The 17,250-nt window shown below is 66.2% G+C and overlaps 1 protein-coding gene across 1 annotated transcript in view; it reads left to right on the forward strand.

Moving 5' to 3' along the window:
* The window catches only part of COL5A1 (collagen type V alpha 1 chain), a 112,810-nt gene that overhangs the window by 71,980 nt on the left and 23,580 nt on the right, over nt 1-17,250 (forward strand). Inside the window, exons 30-43 of the mRNA XM_054584787.1 lie at nt 1,585-1,692; nt 2,279-2,332; nt 4,031-4,084; nt 7,609-7,653; nt 7,784-7,837; nt 8,435-8,479; nt 8,860-8,913; nt 9,952-10,005; nt 12,113-12,166; nt 12,820-12,927; nt 14,284-14,373; nt 14,467-14,520; nt 14,845-14,952; nt 17,076-17,183. Coding sequence (XP_054440762.1) covers nt 1,585-1,692; nt 2,279-2,332; nt 4,031-4,084; nt 7,609-7,653; nt 7,784-7,837; nt 8,435-8,479; nt 8,860-8,913; nt 9,952-10,005; nt 12,113-12,166; nt 12,820-12,927; nt 14,284-14,373; nt 14,467-14,520; nt 14,845-14,952; nt 17,076-17,183 — 990 coding nt within the window. The remainder of the gene's footprint in view (nt 1-1,584; nt 1,693-2,278; nt 2,333-4,030; nt 4,085-7,608; nt 7,654-7,783; nt 7,838-8,434; nt 8,480-8,859; nt 8,914-9,951; nt 10,006-12,112; nt 12,167-12,819; nt 12,928-14,283; nt 14,374-14,466; nt 14,521-14,844; nt 14,953-17,075; nt 17,184-17,250) is intronic.

Consider the following 17,250-nt stretch of genomic DNA (forward strand, 5'->3'; position numbering starts at 1 on the left):
AGGGCTAGGACCCCATGCAGTCCCCATGTTCCGTGACGTCATGCTGGGCTCCGGAGAACGGGCAACAAACGGCCCCATTGTTTCCAATGAACCAGCTGTCTCAGCCCCGGAGGGAGCCCGCGGTGGTGGAGGGCGGGGGCCCCCGGGACAGGCATGGCCGACGGGGCGTCGTCACACGAATGAGTACAGGGCAGGGAAGCCAGCGGGGACCTGAAGGAGGCCTCGGGGAGCCGGCCGGCTGCCTGCCGCTGCGAAGGGAGCGCTGTGCTGTCTCCCTTTCGGCTGCGGGGCGAGCAGGAGGGAAGGAGGTGCCCGCACATCCAGGCGCGGCAGCTGCGCACACGCCCGGCCCGGGGCTGAGGGCCGGCTCCCCACAGAACTCGCCGGAACCGGAGCCGAGCCCCCGGCGCGCCGTCCCGCTCCTGAAAGGCGCAGGCGATCTGGGCCTCCCTCCACGGGAGGGTAGACGAGAGGGATTCACTACACAGCCACATCCCAGTTGTGTACCTGCTGAGGACAGTTCTAGAACGTTCTCCGCGGCGGCAGGACCCTGACCCCCCCACCCAAGGGGCCTCCCTCAGTTTGGCTGGTGAAAGTCCTTCCTCTCCCATCTCTTTGAAAACGCATCGCGCCCACTGGGGGCCATAGCAGAAGGGTCCCATTTTCAAAAGCCTGCCGCCCCGGGAGCCAGCCCCCTGTTGGGCAGGATGGGGATGGGACCCCAGAGCTAGGACACCTCCGCGGCCAGGAACAAGCGTCGTCAGGCCTGCTGCTCCCACGGAGGGCCGTCTCCCCAGGCTGGGCATCGTCCCCTGGGTGCTCAGGAGCCTGCAACGGGTGTTTCTGTCGAACGAGGAAAACAAAGGGACGCTTCTTAGGGACAGGGCAGTCTCGACCCACAGACAGGCCCGGACTCCATCTTTGCTGTCCACGCGGGGCGCGGCCATCCGCAGCGGGTGCCGGAAGCCGGCGAGCGGAGGAGGAGTCGGCAGGCCCGGGGCGGCCGGGGCGGGCCTCAGGCTGGGCCAGGGCTCTGCGGGGGGCCTTGTCCGGGCCCCGGCCCCCCACCTGTGACAAGGGGCCTCTTTGTCTCTGGGAGTGACCTCCTGTGGATCTGCCACGTGCTGATCGATGCACAGGTCGCTGCCCAGCCTGGGGCTCCTGTCCACCGCGATACCTCCTGGGGTCTCATGAGGAGAAATCTCCCCTGCCCCCCGAATGGGGGAAGTGGCATTTCAGAGCTCTTGTCGCTACACAAAGTTACTTTGGCCAAGAGGCACTCTTTTTCCCCCGAAGGTGAGAAGGCACTCGGGACGTGGCAGCGTGTGGCCTGCAGCCAGGTGCGGTGGCCCGCCGGCTCTGCGCGGACGGGGCGTGGCGCGGCCCCGGGCAGGGCCCCGTGGTTCGCTGCAGGGGGCCCCGGCCTCGGCAGCCGCGCGGGGAGGCTGCATCTGCCGGGGGGGCCCGGGGGCCGAGCCGGCCGCGCGCCCTGTACTAGCGGCCTGGGGCCGCACCCTCACTCCCCGCGCGGCGGCGGCCAGAGCGCCGGGGGGTCTCCCTTACCTTCTCTTCTCTGACGTGCAGGGGGAGATCGGCCCACCTGGTCCCCGAGGGGAAGATGGCCCCGAAGGCCCCAAGGGTCGCGGGGGCCCGAACGGCGACCCTGGTCCTCTGGGACCCCCTGGGGAGAAGGTACGTGACACGGGCGCTCGACCCCTCCCTGGGGACAGACCGCGCCCGGTGGCCTCGGGTGCCCCGGCCGGTGGCCCGGTCGGGCACGGCGCCCGTGCCCGGGGCCCCGTGGTTCCTGACACGGCTCCTGCCTGACTGGCTTCATCCTGACGCTCTTGCCACCGCTCCCCCTCCCTTCTCCCCTGAAATTTGTTGACAGGTCAGTCCCTTTCCTGTCCTGAGTGTGCTCCTCCCGAGCACTCTGCCAGTCCCCTGCTGGGGCTCCCTGTTCCAGGGGCCACAGAGCTGGGGTCCGAGCCCCACAGCCCCTGTCCCCGGCGTCTCTCCCTGGCCCCGCTCCGGCCCCCGCACTGTCCCCCCGGCCCAGGAACAGCCTGCGAGCAGCCCACGCGTCCTGCCCCATCCTCCCCCGGACCAGAGCTGCTCCTTGGGGAATTCTCTGGTCCGGGCCTTTGCGTCGGAGGTGGCCGGGGTATCGGAGGGACCGCCCCAGAAGGGCCGGCAGGGCCTTCCGGGGGGGCTGTGTCCTCCGGATCCAGGAACACGGCGCAGCCACCCCGTCACGCAGCACCGCCTCTCTCCCCAGGGCAAGCTCGGCGTCCCGGGGTTACCGGGCTACCCAGGAAGACAAGGGCCAAAGGTAACTCACGACGGGACACCCCGGCCCCTTCCCGCCCTCTGCCCCGTCCCCTCTGCCACCTGTCTCTCCGGCCTGCCCTCTGTGTCGCCTTCTGCGTTCACGGGGCAGTTAGTCGAGCCTTGCGGAGAAGGGGACCAGCTGCCTGGGCCACGGGCCACCCCAAGGTCCTCAGGGCCTGTGGCCTGTTCGGGACCTTGGTCGCGGGTGTCCCCGCACCCGGAACTTGCAACCTAACCTGTCCCGGCTCTGACCCCCTGGGAATTTGAAGGCCACTTGCCCGTAACTGGGCAAAAAAGAAGACAAAACCTTCCTCGTGTAAAGTCTGCTTTGGTGAAACAGCTGCTTTGGCGAAACGGCTCCATCAGGTTTTGGAAATCCTTTTAAAACGCTCTTTTCTTTTTAAAATCTCACCCTTTATTATTCATGCTTCTTCCTTAAAAAATGAGCCTGCGCCCGCACTGGAGACGTAAGTAACCTTGAAGGAGGGCTGTGTCATCTCAGGCCTGCCCCTGCGTCTCCGCCGTCCTCGGCGTCCACGTGGGGACTCAGCTCAGTCCTGGTCACGGCGGGGGCGGGGGGCTGGGGGGGCGGCAGCTTCGAGGTATTTCCGTTCTGGTGACGGAAACGCCCACCCCACCCCTCGGTGGAAGCGCAGGTCTCCTCTCGGGGTGCGGACCCGCCCCCACGGCGCAAGGGCGGTTCGCCAAGAAGCAAGAGTGTGTTTAGTGTCTGAGGGTGGGACGTTGGCCGCCTGTGCCGCGGCCGCCTGCTGCAGTGGCTCCTGCTGTCCGCTGGGTACGAGGGGCTGATGGACACACTTCCTCCCTGGGGAGGAGAGGAGTCTGGGAGAGGCGGGGCCGTGGAGGTCATGTTCAGGCGGTGTTTTGGAAGGGTGGGGGCATTCACAAGACGCAGCCGGGCTCTCATGCGTGGTGGCCCAGCTGTGAGGGGGGTGCGTGAAACCTGCACCCCTGTTTCCTCGGGGCGTCCCCTGTCTGAGGGCAGGGGTGGCGCCTGGGTGGGCAGTACCAGGTTGGGAACTGGTGCGTGTCTGGGTCAGGGTTTTAAGCCACGGGGAGATCAGGGGCCCCTGAAGACGGTGAGCACCTCCGTGGGTGGGCGCCGTGGGCGGGGCCCCACAGTGGGCGCTGAGCTGTGGGCGAGGTCGCGGCCCTTAGGCCCCCGTTCCGCCCACGCCGCATGCTAGAATTCCCCGCCGGCTGCCGGTCGGTGCCGAGCCCGCGTTCGTGTCCGGCTGTACGAGCCGCGGGCTTTGCCCAGCGCCGTGCCGGCCTCAGAGCAGAACGCACCGACAGCGTGGCGCGCCACGCGCCCTCGGCACGGGGCTCACGCGGCGTCCCCAGCGAACCTCGGTGGCGAGCGTTCCCTTTCCTCCTAGAACAGCAGCATCTTGAAGACACAGCTGTGTGGGAGGAGGGCGTGGAGAGAGGCAGAATGGGGCGGAGTGTGGTTAAGGCCCGGCTTGGGTTTCTAGACTCGGAGTCTTTGAGATGCTTAGGATCGACTTAGCAAGTCGAGGGGGCGGGGTGGACGCATGGACAGTGGGTGGACCAAGGGCACAAGGCGGTTGGCGGAGGCTGTGTCCGGGCCGTGTGCTCTAACCGCCCCCGCGCCCCCCCTCCGCGGAGCCCATCTCCGCCTCCACTCACGCCTCCTCCCCTATCTCCTCTCTTTCAGGGCTCTATTGGATTCCCCGGATTTCCCGGCGCCAACGGCGAGAAGGGTGGCAGGGTAAGGACAGCCCGGCCCCGGGGGGGACTGGCTCTGCTGCCCTGAGAGCCAGCGGCCTTGTTCGCGGGCGTCGCAGTTCCTCCCGCCCCGGCTGCGCGCGCTGCTGTCGCTCCAGGGTGGGGGGCGGAGGCCGCGGCCGTCGGGCGAAGCGGGTGCCTCTGCCCGCCTGGGGCGGGGCCGCAGGCGTCGGGGAGAGCGTGTGGCGCTCCCTAATACACGCACCGTCGGTCCGCAGCCCCCGCGGGGCAGTAGCAGACGGGCGGCTGCTTTCTCCTCGGTGACTTTTCCTCCAGGCTAATTTTAAAAGGAAGGAAAACGGAGTTTTCTCGTTTGTTGTGCAGCTCCCTAGTGCTGCCATCCAAATTCTAGAAGCTTCCCTTCTGTCATGGCCAAGCTGCCCTGCCGCGCTCCCTCGGGGTGGGATGGGCTTTCGTTCCCTCGCGGTCCCCCTGAACGAGGAAGGGGTCCCCGTGGGCGAGCGGCCCGAGGGGCAGTGCCCAGGGCGGTGAGGCTGGCAGTGGGGCCCGGGATTCACAGCCGCCTGAGCAACGGGGGGAGGCCCTGCCCCCGACGGAAGGTGCCAGGCCGCCTGTAGAACGTCCTCCCCGAGGATCCCGGGGGTCCCCCTGGAGTCTGGGTGGCGACCGCGGGACGGCGATGAGGAACAGAAGCCCGCAGCCAGGGTGCTGGAGCCTGGCCGCCGCCCCGGAGCAGGGCGGCCCCACAGGCCGGCCGCCGAGGGCCCGGGAGCGGACTCGGGTCAGAATAGACGCCCCGCTGGCCTCCTGTGCCCGGTGTCGCCACAGCTCGCTCTTCAGGGACCAGCTGGACCGTGGCCCGAGGCCAGACAGAAACCCTGGGTCCTGCAGCCCTGCTGCCCCCTCCCGGCCCCGACGCCCCGCAGACGGGAGCCGGTTGGCTGCGGCGCCGGGGACTTCCGGGCGCGGCCCGCGCTCCCGGCCCGGCCGTGGCGCCTGCGCAGCACACGCAGTGGCCACTGTCGCCCCCCGTCGGGATTCCCGGGGCCCCCGGGTCAGGCGCCCGGCGCGGCCCCCCAGCACACGGCGCGTCTGCCGACGCGCAGGGGCGGCTTTCCTGACGCCGACGCGCAGGGGCGGCTTTCCTGATGCCGCCGCTGCTTTGATCTGCGTTTGGAGAGTGACAGAGAATGGGGCTTGGCTCAGTGGGGCCGGCCCTTCCCGCTTTCCCAGGTGTCTGCGGGGCGCCGGGCTCCCTTGATGAGGACCCATCCCCCAGACGCAGGCTTGTCCTCGGAGCCTCGGGGACCTGGTGGCCCCACCTCAGTGTCACGGCGGTCACTGTCCTCATCCTGCCCTTGGCTTTGGAGCTCGGGGACTGGGCTGCCATGTGCAGAGAGCTCACTTGTTTCTACAGCAAATGCTCCCGAAGTCCCTACAGCATGCCCGGCACTGTGGGCTCTGCCAGCCGGCAAGGGCACCTGGTGACCGATGCTCACGAGTGCGGGGCGCGAGGGGGAGGGACACGGGCAGTCAGGAGCCTTCGCAGGAGCCAGAGCCTCACTTGGCGATCAGGGAGGGCTTCCTGGGGGCAGCGACATTCCGCGGGACCCGAAGGAGTGATGGCCGTTGGCTGGGTGAGGTGGGGAGAGCGGGCAGGAGGCAGGCGCAGGGCTAAGCCCTGCACGCCAAGGCCTGGGCGGGGGACAGGGCTTCCGGAGGGGACGGTGAGGCCACAGAGCCTGGCAGGGGCCATGTGCTCCTCTGTGGCTGTCACCCCAAGGCGGTGCAAGCCCCCTGCAGGCTCCTCAGGGAAGGGATGCAGGAGTCCTCACTGTAGCTCTGGTCCCCGCGTGGGGCAAGGACGCGGGGGAGGGGGCGGGGGCTGTGCTCAGGGGTCTCTTTGGGGGCACTCTGGTCAGACGGAGGCTTCTAGTGTGGGGACGCCAGGCCTGGCCCGTGACATGTGTGTTCACACGTCTGCATCTGCCTCCCGTGTGTGGGTCGCCGTGAGCTGGCAGGTGCCCTCATTTTGGCCCCATCCTGGCTTCAAGCTGCAGGTTCGGGGACGGTCGACAGTGGGTTCGACGGGGCCAACACTAGGTGTCCACGCAGCTAGTGTCCCATGAGCCATGAGACGATGGCCCGTCACAGCCCTGGGCCACAGCAGGGGCCCAGTGGCCCTGCCCGGGAAGAGCCACACCTGTCAAATCCCCTCTGGCAACCAGGCGGCTTCTCCCACCTGCGCGGGGCTCCCCGTCTGCCGCAAGGCCGCCTCTGGGCGCGTGTGAGGACTCGGGGCGGGTGCCCCCGGGCAGCGTGAAGGAGGCGGTGGACCGTGGCGCGTTGTCCAACAGCGTCAGTCGCGGGGACCGAAGCTCTTTGGTTTGAGTTCGTTTATAGAGAAGACTGAGGAACAAGGTGCCGCCTGGGAGCCTGGGCGGGGGTCGTGGCTGAGACCCTCCTGCCCTGAGCCTGGCACACGGCAGCTGTAGCTTAGCCCCGCGAGCCGCTCACGCCGCCAGGTCACGCTGACCTGGGTCACGGTGGCACCGGCTGAGGGTGGAGGGTGGGAGCCACGCGCCGGCAGACGCCAGGGAGTCGCAGCTGCTCGTGGCGTCTCCGCTGGAGGCATCCACCAGGTGAGGACGCAGACACCACGTTAACTTTTCTGTGCGAATACTTACTGAAGCCAAAGGTGCTTGCGTTGTTAAGGAGCAACATAATTACCTCATCATCACAAACAGCTTTATTCAGTTTCTTCCAAAATGGGAGCCCAGCAAGCAGGTGGGTCCCGGATGTAAACGGACACAAGGCGGTGGGAGGAGACCCAGCAGGGCCGTGAGCGCGCAGCCGCGGCTCACGCTCGGCCGGCCGTCAGACACCGGAATGAAATTCTGGAAGAGGGTTCGGGAGGCGGCGACCGGGGCCCGGCCCGCCCGTGGCCCCTGCGAGCCGCAGGCCAGCGGCGTCGCAGCATCAGAGGAGAAGGGAACGCGGCACCTCTGTCTGTTTCTCTGGTTTGGAAAATGCAAAACAACAAGGAGCCCCAGGCCTATTAGGCGAGAAGCAAACGACCCCTGGATATAGGATTTATGTATTAAATTGCCAGTTTGCTGGTCTGCGGAGCCTGTTGAAAATTTAATGGCTAATATTCTTAACTGTAGCCAAAGTAAATTATGTATGATGCGGTTGACTTTCTTCTCTTTTCTTGCAATAATGACTTCCCACCCCTGGTGAGAGAGCGGCCGCACGGGAGGTGGGAGGGGGAAGCACCGAGAGGAGAAAACAGATAAGGCCTCGAGCGCCCCGTTGGACCGCGGGGAGGAAATCGGATTTCAGCAATCGGCGGGGCCACAGAGCTCTGCGTGCTGACGGCGCGCCGAGGCCCCCTCCCCAAAACCCTCCAGTTAAAAACGAGGATAAAGGGGTCCTGCCGGGCTTCTGATTTTGCGCCCTGGCTCCAGAAGCCAGGGGAGGCCACACTCAGGCGGCAACAGGCCGTGATGAGCAGTAACTGACCGACCTCCCCCCTTCTGATTCCAGGGCACACCGGGGAAGCCGGGACCACGGGGGCAGCGAGGCCCAACGGTAACCCCCCTGCGGGCTGAGGGCCGGTCCTGAGACACGGGCACGTGGGAGGGAGTGGCCCGGGCGCGGAGAAGGCGGTCTCGGGGGCCTGGAGGGCCCAAGCTGACCTTTCTCCTCTCCTTTCGTCCAGGGTCCGAGGGGCGAAAGGGGGCCCCGGGGCATCACCGGGAAGCCTGGCCCCAAGGTATGACTCCACGCCACACGTCGGGAAGCGGGCAGCGTTCTTGGGGGAAGCTAAGGTGGAGCCGGTCGCGGCCAGCGGCCTGCGGACGGGTTGGGTCAGACCCAGAGGTGGGGCCGGGGCGGGACAGGGCCCTAGGGTGCCAGGCCAGCTGGGCTCGGACACAGGCCCCGTCCACCTCTGGTGGGGAGGCCGCCGGTCTTTCCTTGAAAAGGGGTTTGAAAGCAGCCGGGAGCTCTTTGCCAGAAATCTAAAGGAAGTTCTTGCTGCTGCGGGGGGAGCCCCTGGGCCTCACCAGCCACCCCCGAGGGGCGGGGCACCGACTCTGCTCATCAGCGTGCACGGGCCCGTCCTGCCCGGCACGTAGTCCCAACGCGCGTTCCCGTCACGGAGACGGGCGCCAGTTTGGCTGAGGTCGCAGCCTGGCCTGGCCCGGCCCTTTGCTGCCCGGACGTACCCGCCCCGAGGCCGCGGTGCGTCCGTCCGTGCTGAGCGTGGGGACCGACGGCCGGGCGCGGGGCGGTGCGGCCAGAGCGTCTCATCAGAAGCAGCGGCAACAGTCAGGACAAGGAGCTTTCCTCCCTCTCTCCCTCCCTCCAGGGCAACTCTGGCGGGGATGGCCCGGCCGGCCCTCCGGGAGAACGGGTGAGCACCGCTGCTGTCCCCGCGGGCGGGCAGGGGCGGGCAGGGGCGGGCAGGGGCGGGCAGGGGCGGGCCCTCCCCAAGGCGGGGAGGGTCTCCCCCAGAGTGAAGGGAGAGCCGCAGCAGCTGTGCTGGGAGTCAGGTCTTGGAGGACGGCCGCCCGTCCACGTGGGCCCGGGCTTGGGGATGTGGGGATGGCAGGGACGTTGGGAACCCGAGGGACTGTGCCCTGTGACCTGGCCGCCGGGGGCCCCTGACCGGCTGTCCTTTTCTGCTCTGGTGAGGGAGGGGCTGGCGTCCAGGGAACAGGGCCTGTACTTGGGGCAGGACTCGGGGGCACGTGAGGGGGGCTGCTGTCCTCAAACTGGCCGTTCCATCCCCAGGGACCCAATGGACCCCAAGGACCCACCGGGTTTCCTGGACCCAAGGGCCCCCCTGTAAGTAGAACATTTTCCTGGTTTGGTCCCCCGAGGGCGGGGCTTTCTGGAGATGCCCGTCTGCCCCGGGGCCCCAGGCAGCCTCCTCGCGGGGGGCGGGGGGGCGGGCCGTGCTGCTCACGGGCATCCGCGGCGGCGCCCACCGCCGAGCCCTCCTGCGCTGGGGAAGCATGGAGCCCCGTGTGCTTTGGACGGTCGCATTTTCTTGCTGCCCTGCGTGAGGGCCCTGCGGCTGCCGTTACAGACAAAGTACCACAGGTCCGGTCACTTGACACAAGGGAAGGTTCCTCTCGCAGCCTGGAGGCCGGCATCCGAAGTCTAGGAGGGGCGGGGCGGGGCGGGGCGGGGCGGGGCGGGCCCCTCCCGAGGCCCCGGCGGGCCCCGTGCCGGCCCCCGTGCCAGCTCCTGGCGCGCTGGCCGTCCTTGGCTCGTAGACAGGCTGCGCTGGCCTCTGCCTCTGCCTTCACGTGGCCTCTCTGTGTTAAGTTCCATCTTCTCATAAGAACACCTGTCACTGGATGTAGCGTCACCTTGATGCCATGAACAAACCCCCAATGTCCAAGTGAAGCCGCATCCACAGGCCCTGGGGTTTAGGGACAGCGGTTCCCCCTCATGCCATGTATGATGTGTGACCTCTAACGTCCTTCTAGAAGGAGAAAACATCATCGAGGGGCGGTTTTGCCTCGCGGGGCGTGCTCGAGGACGGAGGTTAGGAAGGGGCTGACTTCCGACCCGGGCAGACCGGGGCCGCAGCCGCCGGCGCCCCCTCTGGCTGGGCCTCAGGGAGCGACGACCACTCCCTGCCTCAGTGTCTCCCCCGGGAGATGAGGGCGACAGCCGTGCCACCCTCGGCAGTGGCGAGGGATCCAGACGGCGGTGCGGGTGCCAGGCTCCTCCTGGCACTTTGTCACCAGGACTGTCGTGGTGACAGCCTTAGAAACGAAGTGGTGGTTTTGCTGCCTGGAGTGGCGTCAAGCCCCGAGGGCGTGTGCTTCCCAGGATGGAAAATTTAATGGCTTCCCTTCGCTCCCTCCTCAGGGCCCCCCAGGCAAGGACGGGCTCCCGGGACACCCTGGACAGAGAGGCGAGACCGTGAGTACTGGCGGTACCGGGGGTCGCGGGCTGGCCTGGGGTCTGCCCTGCAGGCCCCAGCCCATGTGACGTCTCTGTGCCAACGGCGGGCGCCGGCTTCCCCGGTCACATGTAAACACATCACAACACACACACGAAATGCCACAGGCACCCTGAGTCCCGTGTGGCCAACCTTCCTTCAGAACAAACTCGGGCACAGCTCCTTGAACGACACGTTTTCTAACAGCAGGCAGTGGGAAGGACCCCCATTTCCGGGCTCAGTTGGGACTTCAGGCTGTTACACCGCCCGAGGAGGGGCGTGGGCCGGCTCCGGCCCTGGCGGCCTCCAGGCAGCCCCTCCCAGCTCCGAGTGGACCGCAGGTGGCGGGGTGCTCCTTCCCCTGCCTCTGTTGTCGTGGGGACAGGTGGCCCGCCAGGCCGGACCGGGGCACCAACATGCTCCTGCCCAGCGTCTTGGCCGTCGCGGCTGACCTCTGACCTTTCCGTGGCCTTTAGCAATGCCCGTGGCGGGCTCCGGCACCTGGGTATTAAAGGAGTCTAACATTTCTAGTTCTAAGACAAAGCATTTATCGGAAATGTCATTTCCTGCCCCGTGAGTCGCCTGGAATTTGGTCCAGCCTCACGCACTGTTCGTCGTAGATGTGTCCCAGGGACGGGTGTGGCCGCACCTGTGGCCTCGAGGGTCCAGGCTGAGGCCGGCCCTGGTGACCTACTCATCATGCAGTGCAGGTTGACAGAAGGCGTCTTCGCCTCTGCAGCCATGGTCCGCAGGTCAGAGGTCTCTGAAGGGCCCCGGAGGAGCAGCCCACCCCTGCAGCGAGGGTTTGATGCCGTGTTTAATATGTTCTTTGGTGCCGGCTTAAAAAAATCCCTTTGTCTCTTCGGTTCATTGTGATGGAACCTCATTTAATTGCATCTTCTCTGTGTCCTGCCAAGCGGCGCCGTGGCTGATTCAGGGAGATTACTTTGCTCTATTGTTTATAGAGAAAAATGAAAGCATTTCGTCTGAGCTGAGCCTGTTTTTCTCGAATGCCGTTCTGAGGAGGCAGTTGGGGGACTTGGCAGAGCCGGGGCTTTTTTTTCTTTCTGGGGCAGGCCGACTAAGCTGCTTGTCTTGTGGGGGAGCCGTAAGGCGCCTCTGGCCGCCTCTGTCACGCCGGCCGCCCCGCCAACGCAGGGCAGCCCCTCCAGACCCAGCCTGGACGGACACCTCCTCCGCGGAGTCCAGACCCGCTGCCCAGAAAGGTCCTCCCGGGCGCCGGCTCCGTCCTTCCTTTGAAATGGAAGCAGCCCAGCTGTTCCTTCTCCGGAGCCCAAAGCCCCCTTCTCAGCATGGGGCGAATCCCATCCTCAGCAGCCACGGTGGTCCCCAACCACGGACCACACGGGGTGCCTTCCTCGCCTTCCCCCGGCTCCGGCCTCCATGCGGGCACCTCCTTCCTGGCCCGCTGAGCCGGGTGCCAGGACGCGTCCAGCACCCTGGGTTTCAGACCCTGTAAATGCCACCTGCAGAGAAAACTGCAAAAATGGCGCTTTTCGCCCACTGCAAGCAGCCCAGCTGGGCCCGCGGTGGAGGGGCCTCCCGGAGGTGCTGGGGCGCTGCATCAGCGCGGGCCGAGTGTGGGATCACCAAGGTCTGCACAGGCGGCCGCCCTCCCTCGGGGGGTGGGGCACGGGGCCACCGGTGCTCGCCCTCTGGTCCAGCAGGGAAACCGCCTGTCCTGCCTCAGGGGCGCCTCAGAAGTGGCCAGCCTCCGCGGAGTCGCCCTCAAGACTTGGCCCAGAGGCTGTGCCCAGGCCCACCCCCGGCCGCTGTCCACGGCGCCGCATCTGCTCAGAAAACACACACATTTAGTGATGCTCTGAAGATGAACAGCTTTAAAATCCATTTCTCAGCACAAATGCGCAGTGGTGGGAGGCGGCCGGTGGGACCGACGCATCTGGCCTCATTACCTTCGTGACCGAGCGCCAGCAGGGCACACGGGAAAGGGCCCCACCCCCCCCACCCCCGATGAAGTGGGGCATCAGCGAGGACTGGGGACTGTGCAGGTGGGTGTGGCGTGCGTGGGCTGCTGCGGCGACTCAGCGCGTCGCTCTCTCTTCACAGGGTTTCCAAGGCAAGACCGGCCCCCCAGGGCCCCCGGGCGTGGTCGGCCCACAGGTGAGCTACAGCGCCCCTCCCCCACCCCCGCGTTTCGCAGCTCAGGGGTCAGCACCCCTGGGGCCTGGAAGGTGTGGGTCCTGCTCACAGAGACACAAAAGCCAGGCAGCGCACGGCACTGTTCAGAGACATGCTCCGCGCGGACAGCGGGGGCCGGACCGGGGCTGGGCTTGGAGCTTGGTGTCCTTGCTGGTGGTGTCCACATCAGCCTGGCTGTGGCCCTGGGTTCTGTCAGTGCCCAAGGGCCTGCGGTTCTAATTGCCCTCAGATCCACCAGGGGTGGCCTGCAGCCAGGACCGAGGGCGTAGAGCAAGAACGGGGCCCGTTGCCCTGTCTCCCGGGCGCGGCATGGCGTGGAGTGCGAGATACAGCGCTGACCCGCCGGGGCTGCAGGGAAGGTGGTGGTGACCCCGGAAGCGCGGGGCCCCGGCGTGGCCCCAGGCAAGGGCCACCAAACACGTCCCCCCAGTTTGCTCTGACCTCTTCGTTCCTGGGTTTTGACCAGAAGGGGAAGACTTGCAAAGCCACGTGGGGGCGTGGGTGTGCCGTGGGCCCTTTGCCTCCGGGCCAGGGCTGTCCTCAGGCTCAGGAACAGAAAGTTACTCCCTGGTGCAGCCCTTGAAATGTGTGGCTGACCCTGATTTTCCCCGCAGGGTCCCACCGGAGAAACTGGCCCAATGGGCGAGCGGGGCCACCCCGGGCCCCCAGGCCCCCCCGGTGAACAGGGGCTCCCAGGCCTGACTGGGAAAGAAGGGACGAAGGTGAGTTACTCAGACGCTTCCGCGCCGGGCCAGACGCTCCCGCAGGGATCCTTCTGGTATTTCGTGTGTTTCCCACCGCTCTTTGCTGGCAAATGTGTAATTTCTCAAATGCTCCTTCTGTTAACCCACTGCCCACACCATGAAATTGGCTGTGCTTCTACCTAATTGGAAAGAGGACTTGAGCTGACCCACCACAGGGAGGGGTATAAAGGGTCGGGGGGTCAAACCGTCCCTGCCCTTCCACCCTGGGGCGGTGTCCTGTCTGGGGATCAAACCGTCCCTGCCCTTCCACCCCGGGGCCGTGTCCTGTCTGGGGGTCAAACTGTCTCTGCCCTTCAATCCCGGGGCTGTGTCTTGTCCCCAGCTCTCCCTCAGATATCACACCTGCTCCCAGAAACACATAAAATGTTCTGACTCCTCATACATCCATGTTTTCTATAAAGTAACCTTCTAAAAAATTCCCTACCATTCGAGACAACAAATAAACAATAGAAAGAGAGGAGAGGTGCATTTTGATAAAACTAGCCCCAGCGCTGCGTCCCCTCTCTGTTCCTTGGGGAGCCTCTTCTCCAACCAGAGTCCCCTGTTGGTGGCCCCGATTCCTGTGCATTAGCATACAAATGAGTCATCCTTCCCTTCAGAGTTTCTCGGTAAGAGACGCAGGAAATACAAGCTCTCCAGCTTTTTATATGGCCATACACAGGAGAGTGAACTTAATAATAAAATAGAGCCAATAGTGAAAAAATTAATGTATACATATGTATGCATATATATATTTGAATACGTATTTGAAAAACAGACGTGTATGTGCGTAGAATGTATAAGTAGATGTTGTCTACATATAGATACAGGTATAGGCGTGGGTCCCAGCCACAAGGAGACCTCTCCGAGTTTGGAAAGGAGCTCAAGGCCATGCTGGTTTGGGGACCCCTACCTGTGCTGCCCTGTTGCGCCCCAGAGAAAATATTAGAAGAGATCAGGGCTTTAAAGTACCTCCAAGAAGACGTAGGCTCAGGGGGTACATCTTTGCAGAAGGTGTGGTTTGGGGCCCGAAACGAGAGGTCTCCAGGGGGTGCGTGTGTGTCCAGGGCCAGGCTTCCGGCCTTTCGGCCGTGGAGTCCTCTCCCAGGACCCTGGCCCCCCGGGGAGGCAGGTGCAGGGCGGAGCAGCTGCAGGCAGAGCCGGTCCCCAGAACCACACACAGCGGACCTCACAGAGCACGGCTCCACTGCCACCGAGTCAAGTCAGAACTCGGATCGCATTCCAGCCAAGCGCCCAGGAAACCCACACCCGCCCGCTCCCATAGACCCTGGTCCCAGGCCTCGCTCAGAAACCAACCTGTGGCTCTGATTTCAGGGGGACCCAGGCCCCGTCGGCCTCCCTGGGAAAGACGGCCCCCCAGGACTGCGTGGCTTCCCTGGGGACCGGGGGCTGCCTGGCCCAGTGGTGAGTGAGGGGCCAGGCGGGGTTGGAGGGGACCCTGCCCACCCTGGGGCTCCTCTCTGCAGTGCCCCTGACTGCGGGCTTGTTGCTTTGCAGGGAGCAGTCGGGCTGAAAGGCAACGAGGGGCCCCCTGGCCCGCCAGGCCCCGCGGTGAGTGGCACTGGCCTCTTGCTCAGAACGCACTCGGCCGGGGAGACGGGCCCGCTGTGGGGGTGGGGGGCCGCTCCGGGAAGGACTCGCTTCAGGGGTGCCCTTAAAGAGCGGAGTTCCTGGTCATTTGGGGTGGGGGGCGCACACATGTCAGACGCACGGAGCCTCAGACGCTGGACCGGGCGGTTGGTGCTCACAAAGGGCCCCCGGGGCGGCGGTGGGCACCGGGCTGAGAGGCGGCCGGTGTGGCCGGGCGGGGCTGTGGGGAGTCCGCCCTGCAGCTCAAGAGCATGAGCCTGTTTCTTGCCCCCCGCCCCGCCCCAGGGATCTCCGGGGGAGAGAGGTCCAGCCGGAGCCGCTGGGCCCATCGGAATTCCAGGGAGGCCCGGGCCCCAGGGACCTCCGGGGCCCGCCGGGGAGAAAGGAGCGCCTGTGAGTACCACATCGGAGGGGGCGCCCCGGCCCCCGCCACGGGCGTTTCCCGGGGGCTTCGTGGGAGGTGGGAGGGGTGGCGTTTGAAGTCATCCTCCAGGAACGTGTGTGTGTGTGTTCCCGGGCTCCGGACCGGGGGACGGGGTCCCCCATGCCCCAGGGGCTTTCCTCGCACTTCCCGAGCTGGCGGGGGGCCGGGGAGCGTGCCGGGCAAGGATCTGCCTGTCGTGTCTGCCATCGTGCCCCCAGCACCTGCAGGCGCGGGGGGCGGGGGGCTGGGGGAGGCGCGTCCAAACACGCCCCCGGCCTCCGTCCGGTCCAGGCTGCGGGCGCCACTCGTGGATGGGCCACGGCCCCTCTCTGCTGTCTTAGTGTGACAGAGGTGGGCCTTTGGGACAGGTGCTTCCTCGGTAGGACTGGGGCAGGCGGGGAGAGAGGACAGGGGACGTGCGCTGGGAAGATGGGAAGCTTCTTTCTGCGCCTCCAATGACCCCCGCCTCCGTGAACCCCAAGAGTGGGGGGGCTTCGCGAGGCCTCCCAGATGGGGGGTCTTGAGCCTTGAAGGCTGTGAAGGAACCCCCCGGGCCGCCCGCTGCCAGCCCCTCCTTCCCTGTGCCGTGTCCCCCCGCCCGTGACCCACAGACACCCTCACTTCGACCTACCCTCGTCCCCATGTTTGGCTGCCATACAATTTTGCAAATGGCACCTTCCCTGCGTCCAGCCAGCTGTGGGGACAGGTTTCAGCTCAGACGTCCCTTCCGAATTCAGAATGTCAGCGTGAGCCGAGTTCCGGGGCAGCCGGCAAATGCTGTCAATGTCGCCGGTCTCCGATGGAGCAGGGACGCGTGGGCTGATTGGTTTTTGTTAAAAAGTGCCGTTTCCTTGTGCGTTCTGCTCTGAGAGGCTTGTGGGTAGAGAGAGGGCCCCGGTCACCTCCCCAGGTGAGGACCCCCCACCAAAGCCACGCTGGGAACTCCTGGGCCATCGGGCTCCGCTCGTGTGGTGTTGGCCATTTCATGGCACCTGATCATTTCCGCTGAGGCCCCTGGGGGACGTTGGTCCAGCCGACTGTGTGGGAAATCGGGCTCTTGATGAGCCTTCGGTGCGCATCAAGGTCCCACCAGTGCAGCTGGAAACCGTTTGGCTTATCGTTTGAAGAGAGTAAATATTTGGACAGAGACTCCTCGAGAGTAACAGTCCCACAGGAAGCTTGTCATTCCCCGGAATGGCAGCAGAGAGGCGAAGAGGTCGGGCGGAGGTCAGGCGTCTCCCAGCGGGGCCGCCTGGCCGGTGACCAGAGGCAGAGGCCCCCAGCACAGGGACCTGGCGCCATCGGCTCATTGAGGGTGGGAGCCAGTCAGGGAGAGGGGGGTGTGCGGAGAGGGACGCGTGGACAGAGGGCTCGCGCAGGGGGGCGCCGTGGCACAGGGGACAGCGGCTCGGAGTCCTGGCGCCGGCCGGTGGCACCTCTGGGCACCCGTACCCACACGCATGCCCTCGCTCTGAGCGCCCGCTGGGGAGGAAAGGGGCGGCCGGCTCGGCTGTGAGCAGCCCAGCCGCCCAGCACGATGCGGTGACCGGCACAGCCGAGCAAAGCAAGAGCTCAGTGAGGACCTTCGTCAAGGGGCAGCGTTCGGGAGGATGAGCCAAGGTTACGAGGGAAGGAAGACGGTGGACGTGCGTGCGTGCATGCTTGTGATGTGTGGGCGTGTGAAAACGTGTGCGTGTACGAGTGTGTAAGGTGTGCCTCGGCGCGCGTGCATTGTGAGTGCACGTGTGGGCTCGGCAGGGCACTGTGCGCAGAGCGCTGAGGGCGGCAAAGCTGCGGAGGCCGGGGCTCCGCCCTCCTGGTCTCCAGGCTCCGGCGGCCCTGCCCACCGCGTGGGGATCTGCTCGGCGGGGGTGCGTCCTGGCTCTTCTGCTCCCCCCCAGTTTCCCCTCTGCTCACATAGTGCCTCCCAGGTCGGGCCTGGGTGGGGTGCACTGATGCAGGGACGTGGGGGTGCGGGCTGGCGTCATCAGGATGGCGGACGTGGCCGCTCCCTGGGAACTGCCCGCCCCCGCTCGCGGGCCCCGCCCTGGGGGGCGACGGTGTTTGACCACAGGTCCTCTCTCCACTTCAGGGCGAGAAAGGGCCACAAGGCCCAGCTGGCCGCGACGGTCTCCAGGGCCCCGTTGGGCTCCCCGGGCCGGCCGGCCCTGTGGGCCCCCCTGGAGAAGACGGAGATAAGGTAAGGAGAGCCCAGCGCCCTGCCGCCCTCGTACCACCCCGGCCGAGCCAGCCGGTGCTGGCTGGTC

Source organism: Pteronotus mesoamericanus, unplaced genomic scaffold (genome assembly GCF_021234165.1).
Source record: "Pteronotus mesoamericanus isolate MK-2021 breed Mesoamerican mustached bat unplaced genomic scaffold, CSHL_Meso_final contig_78, whole genome shotgun sequence".
NCBI lineage: Eukaryota > Metazoa > Chordata > Mammalia > Chiroptera > Mormoopidae > Pteronotus > Pteronotus mesoamericanus.